Source organism: Heteronotia binoei, chromosome 5 (genome assembly GCF_032191835.1).
Source record: "Heteronotia binoei isolate CCM8104 ecotype False Entrance Well chromosome 5, APGP_CSIRO_Hbin_v1, whole genome shotgun sequence".
Taxonomy (NCBI): domain Eukaryota; kingdom Metazoa; phylum Chordata; class Lepidosauria; order Squamata; family Gekkonidae; genus Heteronotia; species Heteronotia binoei.
In genome coordinates this window covers 121,264,249-121,285,571 of record NC_083227.1, presented here as the reverse complement: position 1 = coordinate 121,285,571, position 21,323 = coordinate 121,264,249, and the positions used below count along the sequence as shown (strand labels likewise).

The window sequence follows — 21,323 nt, the reverse complement described above, 5'->3', positions numbered from 1 at the left end:
CCCAGATCAGCATTTTTTTCAGATAAGGATTGAGCTAATCCTTTACAGAAATTTTGAAAGACCATTTGGAATAGCAAAAAGTTGTTTTTCTATTTGTTGTTTTTCTATTTGTTATTTCAAATGTTGGTTATGATCTGTTCTAACATTTTGGTCAATGCAGGGCCACGTAATTTGTGAGGGAAAGAAATCTCTCTGACGTAATAACCACCTTTTCTTACTAGCTTGATATATTGTCCATTATTTACACTTTCCTGAAAACCCCCATGGTCTCTCTCTTTTCCTGATTTCTTCTTTCCTTCTAGGGTTAACAACCTCTGGGTGGGGGGCTGAAGATCTCCTGGAATAACAACAGATCTCCTAGCTACAGAAATCAGTTCCCCTTAGAGTTGCCAGATCAAGGTTAAGAAATCCCTGGAGATTTGGGGGTGAAGTCTAAGGGCAGGTGAGTTTTGAGGAAGGAAGCAACCTCAGCAGGGTATAATGCCATAAAGTCCACCATCGAAAGCAGCCATTTTCTCCAGAAGAACTGATCTCTGTCATCTGGAAAGCAGTTGAAATTCCAGATAATCTCCAGGCACTACTTGGAAGTTGGCAATCCTAGCTCCCCTGGAAGAAATGAATGCTTTGGAGGGTGGAGCCTATGGCATTATACCACTCTGCTATGTCTCCCAGGCTGCTATGTAGTACTGCTGCTGGACCCAGAGCAGGTCCTGGGCTGCCATGCCTCCACCACTGGGCCCACCATGGCTCTTGGGCTGCTGCCACCATTGGGTTCAGCACAGCTCCCAGGCTGCTTTGCTACTAAGCATAATGCAGCTTCTGGGCTGTTGTGCCTCTAAAGCTTGACCCAATGTGACTCCTGATCTGCTGGGCTCCATCAGGCATGTGAAATGTTGGGGATTTTTTAAAAAACCCATTGTTTTCTTCCCCCAAAGTCAGATTTTTCTGCACATCTAGGGAGTCCCCCAACTGTGCAGAAAAATCTCTTTAGCCTCTGTGTGGTCTCAGTCTGCAGATTCAGATATCTGCAGATGGGGCCACAAGTGGCTATTAGAATACAAGATATGTAACTTGGAGAAAGGACTGGAGGACAGAAAATGAGACAGCTAAATGCCAGCTTGCAAGGAGAACCTGTAACCCCTTTTCTTCAACATTAAGAAATGTTCTAAATGAGAGATTACTTTTTCCCTCATGTAAGTCTACTGCTAAGTTCATCTTACCTCTCTCAGGCTCTGTTTGCAAAGTGGGCAGTTGGGCCTGTGGTCTAGGCTACGCTCCACACACTCTTTGCAAAAGGTATGGCCACAAGGCGTCGTCACAGGCTCAAAGAACATACTGCAAACCAACCAGAGGAAGAAAAAAGGTGAATTGGCAATGATGGTAAAAAGGAGGGAGATGTGCCATTAGACACCTGAAGAAAAATCAAGTCATGAGTGACTGCATCCTCCAGGTTCTGATGGCTTGAGGTTGTTTGAATTGTGATATGCAAAGGGCAAGGGAGCTGTTCCAAGTGGAAGTCTGAAAGCTGCCCATGAGGAATGAAAATAATACCACAATTGCCTTTATTTGGTATCACTCATCCTGTTGCTGATTTTCTTCCACAAACCTGACAATAAGACCTGCAAACCTGCTGCCTGTTTGAGAACTGCAGCATGACTATCTGGTTTTTGAACTGAAAGAACAAAGATCACAGATGTATGTAGTATCTTTTATGTAGAGCAATGTCTCCTGCTTACCTTGGATACCACTGGCTTACTTGAAGAACTGGAGGTATTCTCACATACTCACTCCACACTTAAGAATTTAGATATTTGTTATTCAGGGAGGGATAAGTTTGCCAAACCTATCTCCATACTTGTTCCCAACACACAAGAAACTTCCACTGGCATCAGCTGCACTGTTGAATCTCAGAGTCAAGGTGAGTTGTTGTGGGGAGAGACCATGGGTAAGTGACAGAGGAGAACCCAGATCCAGTCTCTAACATTTACAATTAAAAGGACCACAGGAAGCAGTTGCTAGGAAAGACTTTTCTCTGCCTGAGAACCTAGAGAGCTGTTGCCAATCAGAATGACAATAATGAGCTAAATGGACCAGGGGTTTAAGAAAGAAACTCAGCTGTCTAGTTTGTTCAATGACTAAGTCTGTCTGGTGGGAATCCAATGAAAACTCTAGTAGCGGCTGAATGCTGTCTTACAGGGGTGTTGGTGCTTTGTACTACATACATCTTCAAATATTCAAAGGGCTTCATGATTAAGTTTTCTAACACCCCACTGTTTGCAAAAAGCCCTCGCAATTTCAACCTATTTTCCTCTTTTTACCCAATGGCCACTGACCAGCCGGCATAAACCTACACTCAAAAAGTGTGCAGCAGGAGACCCCAGTTCATGAAAACAATTTGCTCTCATGTGGCAGATGACTACTCTAGTGAGTCACTGAAATCTAAGAAATATATTTAAACACAATAAGCTGTCTAGGAAAGGGTCAGAACTCAGGGGTATAGCAGAGGCTTTGCATAGATAAGGCCTGAGATTTGATCATAAATACTGCTGCTTAAAAGAAGAGTCACAATATAAAGACATCCTTGGCCCTAAAAAGCTGCTTTACATTATTAAACAAGTCAAACTATTGGCATTGTCATATAAGAACATGCCTGCAAATCGCCTTCTTGTGGTCTTGTATTGATATAGCATGAATTATCTTAGGAAAGGGACCATGGCTTAGTGATACAGCTTTTTGGCCAGAGCTTCCAGACACCTCCAGGACACAAGAAAGCAGCTTCAGATTCTCTAGAAAATATGCAGAAGGCCTCTCTGGCATCTTCAGTTAAATTATCTATGGAAATAGGTATATTTCTCTAGTTAACCTGGAAAGCCACTGCTTGTCAGAGGTAGACAGATAAACAGTCCCACATTGTATATAGCAGGTTCATATATTCCTTTTTATACGAGCCTCTAAGACAGGAACAGTCCAACTGTGGGTCAGGAGCCACATGTGGCTCTTTCAAAGTATTGTGTGGCTCCCAAAGGCTGAGGAAGAATTTACTGCAGGCTTACTCTCACGCAAGCTTGCATAGCATCAAGACCTCAGAGTGCTGACCCACAGGTAGGTGACTATTTCCATCATGTGTGAAGTGGGAAAGGAGGGGAAAATAGGCAGGCTTGCAAGCTCTTCTCTACCACAGAGGTCACCAAAGACCTAGAGTGGGGAAAGAGAACACAAGAGCTGAGGGAGAAAAGTGAGTATGTAAGGGAGGGAAGCTGCCAGCCATGCCACTGTATCCAGATGGACACACACTCAGGATTCCCACCCTTCCCTACTGGATGGACAGAGCAACCAAATGCAGCCACTGCTAAAAAGGGCAACAGCAGGCATCCTTATTCCATCTGCTTGGCCTTGGCCTTGCTGTGATGCTACCTTATTATTAGCATCTTATTTTAGATTCGTAGGCCTAGCTGTATCGAACTGTAGAATGTGACCAATGGAAATTGCCGCCTTTGCTGTATATTATTGTTTTGGTTTTATTATATTATTTGGTTTTAATTTGTAAGTTTTTAACTTTAACCTATGTTGTTATCCACCCTGAGCCCGTGCACAGGAAAGGGTGCAATATAAGCCAACATAAACAAACAAACAAATAAGTAAGTAAATAAATAAATACAAACCGTATGCAAAGAGAACATTCCAGGTCTGATGTACTCAAGAGGCTCCTAATGTCCTGTGTGGATTTGGCTCCTGTTGTTTCTGCTGTTGCTCCCTTCTCAATATCTAGACAGCAAAAAAAAAAAAAAAGATTTAAAAAAAATTAACCTCACACATCAACTCCCCTCTCACCATAACCCAGCATCTTTCACTCAAGTGGAAGGGTAGTTCTATCACATTTGCTTTGTACATGACCATCTGAGATACAGAAAGATACAGAAAACACAGTCACAGAACAAAACAGAAGAAACCCATATTCTCTATGTCTTCAGTCTAGGAATCATAAGGCCAACAGGGACTAATTTGCATATTAGGTCACACCCCCTGACATCACCGGAAGTGACATCACCCATTTGGTAGGTTACTTTCCTTCCGCATATTGACACAGAACAGTACAGTGTCATCAGCTGCATTTCATGGATGTGTATTCTCACACAGCCCAATGAGAGACCTTGTTTCTCCCCAGGGAGTGCTTAAGGGCAGCCCTGCATTTCTCACTCTCTTTGCAAACCTGTTGGAGTCTGCAGGCAGCAGAGAGGATGGAGCAAACAGTCTGGGAGTGCATGGCTGCCTAGTGCCTTCCCTCTGCCAGAGACCTTTTTTTGAGCCAGAGCCCTGGCCAAGCCAGCTGGAACTGTGTTTCTGTGCATTCTTGTTCAAAAAAGCCCTGCATATTACATTTGAGTGGCAAGTGAAATTGCACAGAAAAAGCAATGTGATACATTACAATGTTTAGGCATACACGTGAGTCTTGTATTTTACCAGTGTTCTAAACGCAATGCACAATTCACAACTCCAGCATTTAATTTGACAAATATTTACAGCTCATCTCGTGGCTATGACTGCACATATTACTGAACAATATGCATTTTAAAGAACATGTTGTTCTTGGAACATGTTGTTCTTGGAATCCTGCCTGTTATAGAGTTCTACCATGAGAACATTCAGACAATTCTACAGTTTGGTATCTTAGAGACTATAATCAGTGTGCTAGTTCTCTATCTGCTTTCTGCCACAGACATGCAGGGAATTATCGCCTGACTTCTTGGAAACAGCTGGATGGTTTGATAGGAAGGGAGCATTACTCCCTCTTTATTAATAATGTCTTACTTTCCTTGAAGAGCTTCTATCACAACAGCTATTGGGGGTGGGGCAGAGAAGAAACAAAAACAATAGAATTTCACTGGTACAGTGGAAGAAAACAAGGGTGCTCAGTAACCATATTGTGTAGGTAAGATCTATGTGTCTACATTAGGACCTTGTACTTAACAGGCTGTAAGATCTGACTGGTACAGTCCAGTAGATGCACTTAGCAGCACCATAGAAAGGGAGCCCAAACAGCAAGAATCCTTCCTTTCTTTATCCCAAAGGGAGATAACAGAATTCCTTTACCAGTTATATGGATCTGTAGACATCTTCAGACAATCTCACCTTCCTCCTTTTTTACAGAAACACCAGAGTTAGATTTCTTCCACAACCACTCTGGCAGGGAAAGTGATGCCAGGTTCTGGCCAGACATAGTTTCTTCCTGCCAAACTTCTTGGCTTTGCTTTATATCCTATGTAATAAGTTTAAAACAAAACAGGTTGGAATAAAAGAGCACCCTTGCATGATCATACTTAAACATGGGTGCCTTACATTTCTTTAAAAAATGTATGTTCTTGCATTCTGCAAACAAACAAACAAACCTGGATATGTTTTCTGCTGGTTTCAGTAGTATTTTGTGTCCTCATAACAGCACACATTCTCCAGTGAGTTTAGACACCACTCAAAGACAACTGATATTTTAAAAGCACTGAATCACTTAGGCTGAATTCAGATGGCCAATTTGAGCTGACATAGGGACGGCCCCCAGGTGGTTAAAAAAGCAAGGTCAGACAGGCACAGCTACCATCCATCCCACTCCCACATTCACCCCCATCCTCTGACATCTCTGAGATGGACCAAATAACTACCACTTGGGAAGGGGTATCACACACTCCGTCTTTCCAGGCGAACACAAGTGAGGCGGATTGGTGGTGTGAACCTGCCAATCAGCTCTAGGCATTCACCAGTATTCTTTTTTAAAAAACTGCCCAGAGCTCATGGGCACATGGCCACTAAAATGTAAGGAAAAAAAGAAATCCAAACTGTGCTACGGGGGTGGCACGCAATAACCATGTGAAGATGCCAAAGTGCCCCCGCGCAATAAACAGGCGCACTGTGGAGGAGCATCTGATCAGGATTTGGCTGCTCCAGTTTGGGATGTCTCTGGTGTGCCTGAAGCTGCCCATCTGTACTCAGCCATAGAAACACTCATGATCAAGCCGTTACAGCCTGTTGCCTGAGGGATTGCTGGTTTGTGTTACATGTATTGATAAAGAAAGATTATGTATATCTAATTCCCTTTTGCAATTAACAGACTTGTAATTACTACAGGCATCTAAAGTTGCTCACCTGTAGCGACTCTCCTTCAGAAGGCACAAGTAAAGTTGGGTCTTTCCCTGAATTTGACTCTTTCAAGTTCTGACTGACAGCACTCTTTAGTTTTGCAACAGTGCCTGGAAGAAGGTAGTCATCATTTGTGAGAATCTGGAAATAAGACAACAGTATGCTTTATTTCTAACTGAAGACAAGGTGCATGAAAACACTGAGCTTTTAAGTGACACTAGAGGCAACATGGGCCCCTGCAGAGTTCATCATCTTGCTTTTTCTTCACTCAAAATATTTGTAATCAAACATGATCTGTAACTGGTTGACAAATCGCACCCAAAAAGGGCTTGTGAATGGTTCCTCATCCTCTTGGAGAGGAGTGACAAGATCCTCAAGGATCTGTCCTGGGACCTGTTTTGTTCAACATCTTAATAAATGATTTGGATGAAGGAACAGAGAAAATTCTTATTAAATTTGCAGGTGATACTGAATTGGGAGGGGGTCACAAATACTGTAGAAGACAGAGACATTATACAGGGCAATCTTGACAAGCTGAAAAATTGGACTAAAATAAATACAATGAATTTTAACAGGGATAAACGAAAAGTTCTGCATTTAGGTAGAAAAAATCCAATGCATCATTATAGGATGGGGGAGACTTGTCTTGGCAGTAGTGTGTGTGAGAAGGATCTAGGGGTCTTAGTAGGCCATACGCTGAACATGAGTCAGCAGTGTCATGCAGTAGCTAAAAAGGCCAATGCACTTTTGGGCTGTATCAACAGAAGCATAATGTCCAGATCACTTTACTTTACTTTATTCGATTTATTCGACTCAGAATGATGGTACTGCTTTACTCTGCTCTGGTAAGACCTCACCTAGAATTTAAGAAGGATTTAGACATGTCCAGATGAGAGCAACAAAGATGGTGAGGGGTCTGGAAACCAAGTCCTATGAGGAAAAGCTGAATGAACTGGGTATGTTTAGCCAGAAGAGGAGACAAGATGATGAGTTGCTTTCTATGGCCCCAGAAGGTTGGATCAGAACCAATGAGTTGAAATGAAATCAAAACAGTTCCCAGCTAAACATTAGGAAGAACTTTCTAACAGTTAGAGCCATGGCCAGAGCCACCAAATAGGCCAGGTAGGCAGCCACCTAGGGCACCACCTGGCCTACAGGGGCACTGGGTGCCCCCTCCCCTCCCTCTCCCTGTGAGGAGTCTCCCTTCCTGCACATAAATGCAAGGTGCACTCCTAGGACTTTCCACGGTTTTGATCAGTCCCCATATTCTAAATACTTTGGACTCCTTTAACATTTATTGGATCTTCAAGGGTTCAACAGCATAATACTTTGGAGGCATATTTAGCCCAGAGGAACATTCTTTGAATTATTTCTTGAGGATGAAATAAGAATCTGGACTTTGTTAAAGAACTAGCCGCTGCACTCAAGGAAAAGACTGTATTGTATGAATTGTGTGCTTTAATTGCTATTTGTATAGAATTTATTAGGTTATACACACTTTTAGTGTGAGAGTTAAATAATTTCCAGTGGGTTATTGCTATTCCAGTTTATTCTTACATCAGAACCTGTGCACATTTGTATCTAAATCAGGACAATGGCTACTGTGAACATCTTTCTGATGTAGTTGGAAAGGCAAACCAAAACCCTTCTAACACAATCCAGCTGCTGTGCATGCAGTGGTGAAAATACTGAAGGAACATTTAAGGACTGGGAGCACCAATGGGCAAAGCTGTCAGCGGTCAGATCACTCCTCCTGCTGAGAGGCAATTTAGAGCTAAAAGAGCCAGAAATACCCCAATACCTTAAATGCAGGGCACTGCTTGGGCCAAAATGGATCAAGTTGGATCCCAGGCAGGTGGAGGCCTAAGAAAAATTGTTTTCAAGGCACACGTCTTGCTACTACCCACTCCTTGCCATGGAGAGATGTAGGACTTTAGAACAAATGAGTCATCTATTGATTCACTCAGTATAATCCTATCAACATCCAAGCATAACTTCCCCTTCACCCATTCCCCTTGATGAAGCAGCAATCAAACAATGCTTAAGTCTATTCACCTTCCCTATCACCCTTCTTGTCCAGTGCTTGTAGGGCCATCAAACCTCTCCTACCTCTTCGTTTACCTCCAGTAAAGCAACTGAGTCATTGTCATCTGGCGGTGTGTCAACTCATCTCAGGATATCTTTTGACCTATAAATATATCACCCAACTGCCCCAGCAGTGTCTGTGTGTTCTTGGACCATTTGCACACCCACAGTTGCATGTGGAACTTTTCTCTCTCACTTCTTAAAATGCTGGTTGCTTCCTTCCTCAACTTGCTGCTCCTGCAGACCTCGTCAGTATCCGTAAATATAACCCCTCCACTAAACAACTTTCCCCTTTCCTCCCTGCTTTCCTTAGCTAGCTCTTGTAAGGGTTTCTTTTGTGTGTGTACCTTTGTTTGTTTTTGTTTTTAATTTTAAAAAACCCTATCACTTGAATATCTGTCTGGTTATTTCCAAAAGTTCTCAGAGTGACAATCCTCGTATACATAGGTGGAGATCTGTTACTTGCCTTTTGCTCCATCTCCAAGCGAATTCCCCCAAACTATGTGGAGACTATTTTGGGTAACAAACTGCCCTGGCTTGATTCAGAATAAGTTTTTGTAAAGCACTGTGAACTGGAGAAGTGAGGGTTTTGTTAGGCAAAATTCACAATGCAGCTGTTTAATTAGAAAATAAGAAGAGCTAAAATATTTCTTTCTTTTCTGCAATCTGGGCAAACAAGGAGTAAATGGTATCTGGCTCGTAATAATGCTCTTTTGTTGGAAATTCAGTATGATTGACATTTTAAGTAATTTTTTAAAATCTTGACATATGCTTCTAGTGTAAGGACTGTTATGAAGATCATTTTTAGACTGTGTTTGAGGTTTTTTTTAATGCTCCTCTTATGCTTCAGTGTTTTTAATGATTGTGGATTAATGATTTTATCTTTGAGACACATCACAAAACAAAGCAGGTGGCATAGAATGTATTAAATAAATAGCCAAATAACTATTGTCAGTTAGGTGTGTTTACCTTTTCTATCTCATACTTAGCAGCATAGAATTTGGAATTCAGTCTGAGGCAATGTTGGAACTGCTGCAGGGCTTCAGATTTGTGTCCTATTGCCAGGAGTACCTTTCCCTTCTGGAAAAAACCCTGCAGAACAGTGAAGAATGCATGCATTAAAAACAATTCCTTCCAAACATTTTGATGCTTCATCTCATGTCTTCCACTGTAATAAGTGCATTGTAAATATTTTCCACAGACAATTATACGGAAATACATGCAAACTGAGACAGACAGAATGAAGACATGAGGAGCTTTGGAATTAAGATGTTCCAGTGTGGTATAATGACTGGAGTGTTGTATTTAGACTGGGGGAATCCAGATTCAAAGGACCACTCTGCTATAGAACACATTGGATTACCTTTGGCCAGTCACTCTCTTCTGTGGTTAACTGTGACACTGTTTTGGCTGATGGAAGATTGCACAGGAAGACTGATAAGAATCTTTTGTGGGCAGTACATCCATTTTATTTTTGTAGAATGCCCATTGGCTCTTTAGAGTATAATGAATGCTGAAGAGCAGCAACTGCAATTCCCTAAGTCTTGACCTACAAAGATCCTTGGAAATATAAACACTTCCAGCCCACTCTCTCATTTTATGGTGACCCTCCTATCATGCATGTTAACAAGCCACTGATGATGAATTTACTTGAACCTTCTTAAGGCGGCTCACCAACATAGATACTAGATAATCTTTCTGAATGTCTTTTCTATACAGGATTACATTCAAAGTCCATGAGACTCTAATATGCATTTTTATTTTTAAGTCTACTTTTACATGCACTGTCACCTATCCCAACACCAAGGCATAAATGTCCAGCTGAACATGGTAAGTAAAATACCATTTCATCATTAGACTAGTAGAGAAGCTCACCTCAACCTTCCTAAAAGAATATATATCACTCTAACCTCATAGAGAGATTTATTATTGGTTTTCTGTGGCACCTGACCAGCATTTGAAAGTAGTCACTGAGCTGCTGAATACTACATCATCAGGGCCAGCCCTAGACTATCTGGCACCATAGGCAAACCGAGCCCCCTCACCCCCACCCTCATAACCAATGTTCAAATACAGATGAATTGTCACCATGACTTCCAGATGCTCTTATGGTGGAGGAGGCAGCCTCCAATAAAATTCTGTGCAACCAGCCCCACCCCACCATTGAAAACACCAAAAGATGGGGAAAGCCAGGGGGATTCTGTTGCTAAGACTTAAAAACATCTGTATAATTGTACTTAAACTGAAATCATGATTTGACAATTGCTGTACAATTTGGAAACATTAGCATGATTTCATCACCTGGCATCTGAAAAAGTAAGTGAACTATTCCACTTGCTAGATCTTGATCAGTGATCCTGATCTCGATCAGTGCTTAGATCTTGATCAGTGAACACTAGCTGCTCATTTCTGATTAATCCAAGTCAGCCTGAATCAGTTGAACCAAAACACCATCCCTGTGGGCAACAGAGCATAGGGTTGCCAAGTGCAACTCAAAAACATCTGGGGACTTTGGAGGATGGAGCAAGGAGACCTTCCCATTCCCGAAAATAAATACAAATTTCCTCATCCGCTAGAGCTGGCTTGGCCTTCCTTCCTTCTTTCCTTCCACACAGATATCAGTCAAAATAAAGAGTTTGTGAATCTCACTGGGGCAATTTACTCATTGGAACTGGTAAACGTAACCATCTCTATTTTCACCAACTTCTCAGGAAAACAGAGAGCAGCCAAAGGGTGTGGAGTTTTACTCCAGAATAACGCTTTTCCTCCTTTCTGCCTGCTTGTCCAGCCCATACACCTCTAGTCAGTGAGATTTAAAGGCACACACACACTGAGAAGAGGGGATAGGAGGGAAGCATCGTGCCTGGGAGAAAGGAAGGAAGGAAGGAAGGAAGGAAGGAAGGAAGGAAGGAAGGAAGGAAGGAAGGAAGGAAGGAAGGAAGGAAGGAAGGAAGGAAGGAAGGAAGGAAGGAAGGAAGGAAGGAAGGAAGGAAGGAACGGGATGGGAAGGAAGCACCATGCCCAAGAGAAAGGGAGAGAGAAAAGAAGAGAGGATGGGAGGGAAGCCAGGGAGGGAAGAAACACCATGCCTGGGAGAAAGCCGAGGGGGGGGGAAGCAAGGAGGGACAGAAAGAAGAGGGTACAGGAGGGAAGGTTGGGAGGGAAGCAGCACCATGCCCAGGAGAAAGGGGGTGGGAGAGAAGGCAAGGAAGGACAGAAAGATGGGATGGGAGGGAAGGTGAGGAGGGAAGCAAGCGGCAGTGCAGCCAGGCATTTCCTGGTAATGTGGCACTTGCTCAGAGCCTGGGGGCCGGGGCACAGGCCAGGCATAGGGACTCCTTCTAAAAGTCACCTGGGGCAGCACCTAATTTGGCACTCCCCCCGGGCCTGATTTTCCTAGGCAAATACCTGATTTTCCTAGTGGAAAACAAGATTCATCTGTGACCCAACAAAGCTGCCAGAAGAACAGTCAAAGTCAAAATTGCATGTGTACCTAGATCTTGGTTTATCAGCAACTGAACTGGCCTTCTGACAAAGTGATGGCATAACGGCATTCAAAAGTTAGATTCACAATAATTGTAAATGAACATATTCACATACTCTCAAGGGCCAGAATAATGTTTGCTGTTGTCCTACAAACTGTCACAAGAAAACAGAAACCCCTTGACAGTTTATGGCATCCCCCCCTTCTTTACAATGATACTACACAACAACAGCTGTTCACCCCTGCACTCATCCATAACTTTTATGGGTTTTGTAATAAAAGGCAGGAGAAACAAAGCTTGAAACATCTGTTATGTTAAGTGCATTGCTAATGCAGAACTTGAAGAAAATCAGTTTTACCAACTTTAAGAGGGAAGACGTTGACAATGAAAGAACAGGAGCAGGAAAATGACCAGATACTGAAAGACCTACAGGTAAATTACTACCTTGCTATTTAAAATATTTGTGTGTACATACATATCAGATCAAGAAAAGGAGAGGTCTGATCTTAAGATTCCAAGGGAATGTCTTCAATCAAAATGCAAATTTTATTAGAGAATATATATCTATATATATCCATTATATAGAACAGTTAGATGAATTCAGTAGCACCTTAAAGATCAACAGGATTTTCAGGGTACAAGCTTTTGAGACTCAGTGTTCCCTTTGTAAGATACAAGTAGGAATGGAGAGCCTTTATATCCCAATTAGAAGGTGGGAGGGGTGTTGTAAAGAAGGGACTCAGGATGCAAAGGGGGCAGAAAATTAGCATCTGTAATGCAATAAGAATCATATGTTTCTATTCAGCCATGGGGGGTCCATTGTTCTAAACTTGTACGTGAACTCAGGTTCAGAAGTTTCTTTGTTTGAGGACTGCCACTCTTACGTCAGCAATGGAATGACCTGGAAACATTATACAGAAGTATTTTTTAAAATAAAAACAATAGGAGGATATCAGCTCAAATCACAAAGATTTGGTTTTTGTTCAGTCACAATCACAGATTAGTCTGTTTGTTTAAACTAGAAGAAAAGATCCAGGTGAAATTCTTGCTTGATTGTGGGAATGCAAGAGTACTTCCTGTTGGCCATCACCCATCTTTCATGAAACACCAGTCAAATAATAAGTAAATTTTACCTTCAAACAATCAAGTTAAACAGTTATTCATTAGCAATTGAACACACTGTCATGTACACATCAGGAGGAGTAATAAAAATGAATACAGAAATAGAAAAAACATGAGAAATATAGAATGTTATTTCAAGGAGCTCATATGCTTGCATAGGATTTTTGGTGGAGATGAACATGGCATCTTCCTACATAAGATCAGTTGGCCTACTAAAATATTTCCACTAGGGATCCGCACAGAACAGGAAAATGGTGATTCATGTTGGTTCATGGTTCATTTGATTGCCTGAACTGGAGGTTTGTTCCATTTCATTATTCATATGGTTGTCTGAACTGGTTTGTGGTTCATTGGTTTGGGAGGTGCAAAACTCACTGGGAGTCTTCAGCAGGCTCTCCTCCACCCACCCTCCACATCTGGTAAAGACTGGATTTGGGTTAGCCTCTCAAGTTATAGCCTCCCAAAGCAGGTTACCCCAGAAAACCTCAGCTTCAGCTCTCAGGACAACTAACTCTTCTCTCTTCATGCTGCAAAATGGAAGCGGTGGAGTCAGGGTGTCTGCTCCCATAGAGCATAATGGGAGTTCCATGATTGGCTCCCAGAGCTGCCAATCAAGCTATGGACAATTACTATGAGTGTTTCTAAGGCTCCCAGAAGTCTACCCCTAGCGCTGCCTAGGAATTGACTGAATCAGCACTAGACTGTCTGGGAAAATGAATCGCAAAATAAACCCAAATAACCCACCAAGGAAAAAAGGTGGTTAGTTTTCCAGTTCAGGCATGGCACAAGCAAACAAACTGGTTCAAAACAAACCACGAATCAGCCTAATTCGTGCACAAATGGCAATTCATTGATCGGTTCATGCCCATCTCTGATCTCCACCCAATGCTCCAGCATGATGCCCAAAATCTCTGGGAACACTCTCTTGAATCTCTACCAGTTTAGGATTTCAAAGATCTACTAACAGATAGCCCTTTAACCAAGGAATGTCTGTCTGCAGCAATGATAAAGACATCTTTTCCTAAAGAGCAGCAATCCAAAAGTTTCCTTGTTAATCGATTTGAAGTACTGAAAATGTAATCAGCATAATAAGTGATGTAAAGCATTAGATTACAAGCTAAATGAAGCAAAATGGATATATGTGCACCATTATTTTCAGTAAACATAATTATGAGAACACTATTTTAAAATTATCAGTAGGTTATTTCTAAAATAAGTGGTAAGATGAGTACTGAATGGAGGTTTTCTTTCAAAAAAGACGCAAATTCTCAGAATATGCAGTGGAGATGCTGCAGAGCATATTTTCTGATGTTTGTGAGAGAGGGGACTTGTCCAAGTTCCCAAATTAATCTGGAAGTCGTCTTACTGATAGTACTACAAAGTATATGTAAGCGAAATAACATTCAACATGCTAATGGAGGTAAGAATAGTTTTTCCCCAGTAAGTAAGAATAGTTATTAAAGGTGTGGTACACAGTGAAAACCAGGGCTTATTTTAGCAAGAATGTACAAGAATACAGTTCTGACTAGCTTGGCATCAGGGGGGTATGTCCTAAAATACAAATAAGTTCCTGCTGGGCTTTTTCTACAAAAAAGTCCTGTGTGAAACAATGGTGACCTCAGGGGGTGTGGTCTAATATGCAAATGAGTTCCTGCTGGGCCTTTTCTTTTAAAAAGGCCCCGATGAAAATGATTAACTTTACCACATTTGGTGAGCTAGAAGTCTTAAGTATACTGATATAAGTTTGCGATCATTGGTTTAATATAGAGAGTTATTTTAATGTAGGGTTGCCAGCCTCCAAGTGGAGGCTAGAGATCTCCCACTTTTACAACTGATCTCTAGCTGGTAGAGATCAGTTCCCCTGGAGAAAATGGCTGCTTTGAAGGGTGGACTCTATGGCACTGTAGCATACTAAGGCCCCTGTATTCCCCAAACCCTGCCCTCTCTTGGATACACCCCCAAAATCTCCAGGTATTTTCCAACACAGACTTGACAACCCTACATGTACTTAATGTTGGAATTGTTGATATGTAAAAGTAAGAAAAGAGTGATGTTTTTAACAAAAAAAATTGTATCTATATGCATTACTAGACAACAATTTTTTTAAATTAGATTGCTTCTTATTGCTTTATGTACAGGCAGAAGTAGATACTAGTCTTTGACAATAACAGCATAACTGCACACCCAACTTACTTCACATCCTTCTGGTTGTTGAATGCACAGCATTTCCAAATCCTTCAGGGCCTCTGGATATTGCTGCAAAGCGACATACACTTCTGAACGGCACATTCTCAGTTCAAGATCGTCTGGAGCTAGAGGGAGAAGGAAAAACATTTGAAAAGTGTTCCTAGTGAAGCACATTACAAATGCTTTCTCTTTACAAAAGAACAATAGTCATATTTAGTGGAAAACGGTAGGGCCTGTGGCTCAGTAGCATGGCATATGCAGAACAGTTTTAAATCCCTGGAATGTCCATAGAAAGAATACAAAGAAGGAACTTGGTGTTAGACAGCTTCTATCAGTCTGACTAGACAATACTGGGTGAGATGAACCAATGTTTCTTTTCTCTTTTTGTATGAAGGAGGTGGTGGCATATGTATACATTCACCTTTGTTCTGGTTGGGAAAAGGACAGTACCAGAAGCCTTTTCCATCCATTTCTGCACCTTCACAACATGCCTACATACATATACGCTTGTTGTGGAAGGGAAAGCATCATACTCTTGACTCTTTTCGCCTGTATCAAAGCTGCTATTTGCCCTTCCAATGAAAACACAGAGATAACTAGTAAATAGTATGGCAGAGTAGATATAGTGGCAGACTAGAATCCTGGTGATGAGGGTTCAAAACCCAACTTCTACCATGGAACTTTGCTGTGTGACCTTGGACCCATCACAAACTCTTCAGTATGGTCTACCCTGCAGGTTTGTTGTTATGAGAAAACGGAGGAAGAGTGAATGATGTTCTAGGCCACTTTCATTTCCAACTGGAGGAAAAAGTGTCATATAAATAAATAAACAAGTTCCCTCTGTAGAGCAAGACACTGTCTGAAGGGGTGGCATTGGTTTACTTTGGAAAAGAGCAGAAGGGAAAGATTTTTCCACATGAGCACTGAAGACCTGCTCTGAAATACATGATTTTGCAAATGGTAGGTCTCAAATCTCTTGAAAAAATTTAAGTAGTTCTCCAAAAATGTAAAAGTCTCCCCTCCTGGTTAAATGTCCAAGCAAGAATCATTGACCAGAATCAGTGAGGTTGTACATCAAGAAACAGATGTAAGCAACAAAGCTGTTTAAATCCAACAAGTTAGGAAATCAGTAGCACTGCTACTGTATGAGATTCTTTAATTTATTAGTTCTCCACTGGTTAGTAAAACCTGCCTAAACTCAAGCCACTCCCCATGTCCCTAGATTTATATCACAGACTGGAAATCTACAAAAAACTCTATGCGGAAACACATTTGTGGCTGTAACTCCCACTCTGTCATAATCACATAGCTCTTTTTCAACACGCTATGGATAATATGGATCTTGTGTTTATTATGCATCCCCAACTTTGCTGATCCTGCAGGCATTTGTGAATATTGGGAAATAACTGTGGGCGCAGCAAAGCCATTCACAAATTGGCTGTTGCACAGACTGTTCATTTGCAAACTCTTGATAATCCAGAATAACTAAGTATTCCAAGGCCAGGTTAAATCTTGCTATGGCATCCACAGCCATTTGGAGAAGAAATCAGTATTCAGATTGCAGTTAAACTTTCAAGATGTACAGATGATGTGATATAAAAATTATCTGACTACAATGGTTAAATATAAATGACTGTTTGATCATAAAAATCCTAAACCATTTAGGAAAGGGCCACAGACTAAACCCAGCAAATGTCCCTTTGCTAAACTTTATTTAGAAATAAAACATTCTAATCACAGTGCAGTTCATTTTCTTTTTCTTCAATCATTCCTATTTTTGACCCAATCTTAGTCTGTTATGCAAGCACATAGTTATGCAGTTTAACAGAATCTGACACTAATCAACTCTGTGATTTTAAGGACAGAACCTATGGGGGGGGGGGGGATTACAGAGATTCAGCTGGGTTTATAACACAAGAAAAGAGTACAGCAAAATGAACAGCATGCAGCCTATGTGGCACTTGGATTGTAAATAGAGCCCCCCCTCCCCCAACTAGTAATTTTTCATAATAAAGCACAAGACTGCATTTGTTAATGATTCACCTATCAGTACTGCAGTAGTGATTCACCTATGTGTGCAGCAGAAAAGTGGTTACACAACCAGTTTCCATTGTGGAGATGTTGGAAGACCAAGAAACACAGTACTCCATTTGCTATGCGTCATATTCTCCACTGGCACAAAATCAACTAAAAATCTGACTCTTGTTTTGAATTTTAAAACAGAAACTTTGAACTAAATCCTCTCGGAGTCCGTCACTAAACCAGACATCTTGCTATCAGTCTTTATTTGCTAAATCCATAAATCCTGAACTCTAAAATCAATAGCTTTCATAACTTACAGAGATACCCCATGGTCCCAAACAGACCTTAATAATCTCTAAGGCAGGGGTGTCAAACTCATTTGTTATGAGGGCCAAACCTGACATAAATGAGACCTTGTCGGGCCGAGCCATATTGGGCCGGGCCAGGTCCTGTCAGACTGGGTCATGTGTGTGCCTATTTAAGATTAGGTAGCAGAGAGATAAACTTTATAAAGGACACAGACAAACACAATTAAAAGAGTTAAAAAACCCCTTAAAACATGCTTAAAACATTAGTACTCATTGGTCTTAAAGGTGCTTTCTTTATAGCTTTCCCATGGGATCCAGGGAACTGGGCAAAGGAAGCTCTGGCTTTCCTTCCTTCTCCAGGGGATGAGAAGAAGGAGCCTCAGCCGATAGAAAGAAGAGAGGCTCGGCTCAGTAGCTCTGCTGTGCAATTGAGAGAGCCTGGCAAAGCAAGCTATCCCTCCTCCCCTTCCTCCCCAAGGGAAGAGCTTCAACCAATTGAGAAAATAGAGTTTTTGCTCTGTAATTCCTGTGCGATTGAGCAAGTCTTGCAAAGCAAGCTGTTATGCAGAAAGAAGCAAGAGAGAGGGAGAAGGAAGCAGATAACAGCCAGTTGCTTGGGGGCCTGATAGGAGCCCTCCAGGGGCCTGATTCAGCCCCTAGGCCACATGTTTGACTCCCCTGCACTAAGGGTTGTTAATTATCCTCCATGTTAGGCAAAAAAAGCTTTGCTCTCACATTTTTAACACAGAATGTTTTGTATGGGCCAACACTTTTACACACACACACTTATTTACTGAAATAATGAGGTACATGGATAGCATGGGAACAGCTAGCATACTAACTCACAAGCCTCAGTTAAGACTAACTATGCTATGTTTAGAAGACATGTGAAAGCCCAGAGCTACTCCATGTCATGTTATATTAAATATGAAATAACCCCCAGCCAACCAATCATACAAACTGGGGAGGTCCATAAAGTATCCAGGCAAGAACAGTCATCAAGTGTAATGGAAACTGTAGGGTACTGGCAATGCAACAAGCTTTGTCTGTTGAACTATTCCATTGGTATACCAAGATGTCTTTCAGTGCCAAACTTGTGTCATTCATGAACATTTTTAAAATCTAGTTTCTAACCATTAAAAATGCATTCTAGCAATGAAGACTTTAGAGACATTCTTACATGTATAATTTATGTCTGTATATTAATTCAAGGGTGTCTGTCACAAAGGTCACCAACTCAACCAGAGCCCAGTAACTTGTGGGTTCAAGTAGGCAGGTTAACAAGTTGCAAACAACTGGGGTACACCTGTGTGCAGCTCAGCTTAGGTAGCTGCCACCAGTCCTCTATTCTCTCTAGTCAGAAGCCAAAGGACCAACTCCAGATCTTACCAGGAATAACTAAGAATTCCTTCCTGCAAGATAGACTCAAAGCAGGAATTCACAAGAATTAAAATTTCAGAGTTAGGTGGCTTTGCCAGTCTAAGGCACTAGAAGATATTGCAGGCTGTGAAGACAAATAACCAGAGTTATGAATTTCAAAAGGTATTTTTATTAAGGTGCAAAAAATACTATAATACTTTAAGAACAGTTCAGTGAGGAGAAATTAAGAAAGCTAAATAATAAGTGCTAGCTAGTGGTTCACAAATATAAGTTGTTGAGGTTGAGGTTCTCAAGACAACTCTTCTCCAGAGTTTAGCAAGCCTGGTCGGCTTCAGCAAGCTAAGTCCATGACAGCATGCAGGAACCTTCCAGGCTAAGGAACAGAGTTTAAGATGTTACCTTTATTGCTAAGAGTCTAGATTGTTGCTAGGTCTTTGTGCCAATCAGAGCTCCAAACAAGTTTCTATTGTCAAACATGTTAGTCAATGATTATTTAAATCAGGGGTGGCCAAACTACGGCTCAGGAGCCACTTGTGGCTCTTTCACACACATTGTGCGGCTTTTGAAGCATTTGTCTCTTCAAATCACTTCTTCAAGTCAAGTCAGCTGGTGACTTGGAGAATGCAAAAGTTGCTTTCTTTTCACCTCTTACTCCCTCCCCCCATCCATCTTCCTTCTTTCCTCCCTCCCTCCCTCCAACAGCTGATGTTCATGTCTTGCAGCTCTCATAGATCTGACATTTATTCTATGTGGCTCTTACACTATGCACGTTTGGCCACCCCTGATCTATATGACCTCATAGTCTCTGCTCATGTGAGAGGGTAGAAGAGTTTCTGCATCCAACAACTTCAGACTTTCACACAGGTGGCTAATTGAATGGAATATAGAGGGCAGAGAAGATGAGGCACAGCTGGTGTTATCGCTTCTATACAAGGTCACTGTGCATTCTTCCCAGCAACAGGGAATGAATCTCTAGAGGAAAAAATGAATAGGCAAAGCAGGCCGCAACAGTCTGACCAAACTTTCTGAAACAGAATCCATTTTGAGTGAACCAAACTTCTTTTGTTATAACTCATTTGTTATGAGGGCCGAATATGACATAAATGGGATTTGGGGGGCTGGGCCATGTGTGTCATAAAACATAATGCCAGGTAGCAGAGATACAAACTTTATAAAGGATATGGAGAAACACAATTAAATATATTGTTAAATATATATTCTAAACAGCTGGGGGAGTTGCTGAGAATTTCTGAGTTTGTGTGACTGTGTGATTGCTGAAAATTCTGAGTTTGTGGTTGCTGGGGAACTGCTGTTTGTTTGGTTTGAGTGGGCTAAAGGTGATTGTTGCTGATTGCTTAGGAGTGGCTGTGTTCCTGGGGCAGACTGAGGCCCCACCCTCTTTGCATTATTAAGCTGCGCCTTGCCTTTGGCATGAGCCGAAGGATGAGAGCTAAAGGGCTCTTGGTCTGTTGCTCTTAGCCTGGGGGCTCTGTAAGGACCAGGAACCCAGATCCCTATTTTCTTTGTGTTCCAAATAAGGTAAGTAGACCCTCCAGAAGGAGAGCTACATAAACAAACAGGATTGAAAAGGGAACTGTATATTTTTAAAAAGCTATCATGAAGGCAGAATGCCAGCAGGGGGGTGGGGGCTTTCCAGTGTTTTGCACTGAGTGTCACATGTATGACTATCTGCCCCTTGTGCTTGATGCAAGGAGCTCCTGGTATTCAGGGAACGAGTTCATACCCTTGAGGTCAAGGTGGCGGACCTGGAGAAGCAGAGACAGTCAGTTAGGCACTCGGAGAAGACTCTCAGGGACGTGTTAGATGAGCCCCACTCTGAACGTGGCAGCCTCATTGCTGCCAGGGAGCATGAGGGTCGAGAGGGAACAGGGAACCGTCCTGAGGATAAGAGGAATGTGTCCTCAGAAGGGACCTCTTCTTTAGTTGGTGAGTGGGTATCCTTTCATGCCAAGGAACCATCCCTGGGCAGGGAACGAGGGGGGGTCTTAGTAGTTGGTGATTCAATCCTTAGGCAAGTAGACAGCTGGGTGGCAAAACCGCGTACTGACCGTATGACTTGCCTGCCTGGTGTGAAAGTAGCGGACATTATGCGTGTTTTAGATAGGCTGATAGACAGTGCTGGGGAGGAGCCAGTCGTCGTGGTGCATGTTGGCACCAATGATGTGGGGAAATGCAGTCGTGAGGTCCTGGAGGAAAAATTTAGGCTGCTAGGCAGGAGACTTAAGGCCAGGACCTCCAAGGTAGCCTTCTCAGAAGTGCTACCGGTTCCACGTGCAGGGCTGAAGAGACAGGCACAAATTAGAAGCCTCAATGTGTGGATGAGACGATGGTGTAGGGAGGAAGGGTTTAACTTTGTTAGGCATTGGGATACTTTCTGGAACAAGCTGGAGCTGTACAAAAGAGACGGTCTCCACTTGTACCCAGATGGAACCAAGCTGCTGGCACTTAAAATCAAGAAGGTGGCAAAGCAGTTTTTAAACTAAATCTTCGGGGAAAGCCAACAGGAGATTAAATGTCTCTGGTTCGGGAGGACTCATCTCAAAGAGATGAACGGTTAGCTGTTACTTTTCTACCGGTTAATGGA

At 42.0% G+C, this 21,323-nt stretch overlaps 1 protein-coding gene across 2 annotated transcripts in view; it reads right to left on the bottom strand.

Moving 5' to 3' along the window:
• Nucleotides 1-21,323, bottom strand: part of LOC132572812 (LON peptidase N-terminal domain and RING finger protein 1-like) — a 50,954-nt gene that overhangs the window by 17,137 nt on the left and 12,494 nt on the right. For both annotated transcript variants that reach the window (XM_060240272.1, XM_060240273.1), the window contains exons 2-7: nt 15,015-15,133; nt 9,184-9,306; nt 6,136-6,270; nt 5,131-5,257; nt 3,663-3,765; nt 1,221-1,335 (exon numbers count right to left, since the gene is read on the bottom strand). In XM_060240272.1, the coding sequence (XP_060096255.1) occupies nt 1,221-1,335; nt 3,663-3,765; nt 5,131-5,257; nt 6,136-6,270; nt 9,184-9,306; nt 15,015-15,133 (722 nt within the window). The remainder of the gene's footprint in view (nt 1-1,220; nt 1,336-3,662; nt 3,766-5,130; nt 5,258-6,135; nt 6,271-9,183; nt 9,307-15,014; nt 15,134-21,323) is intronic.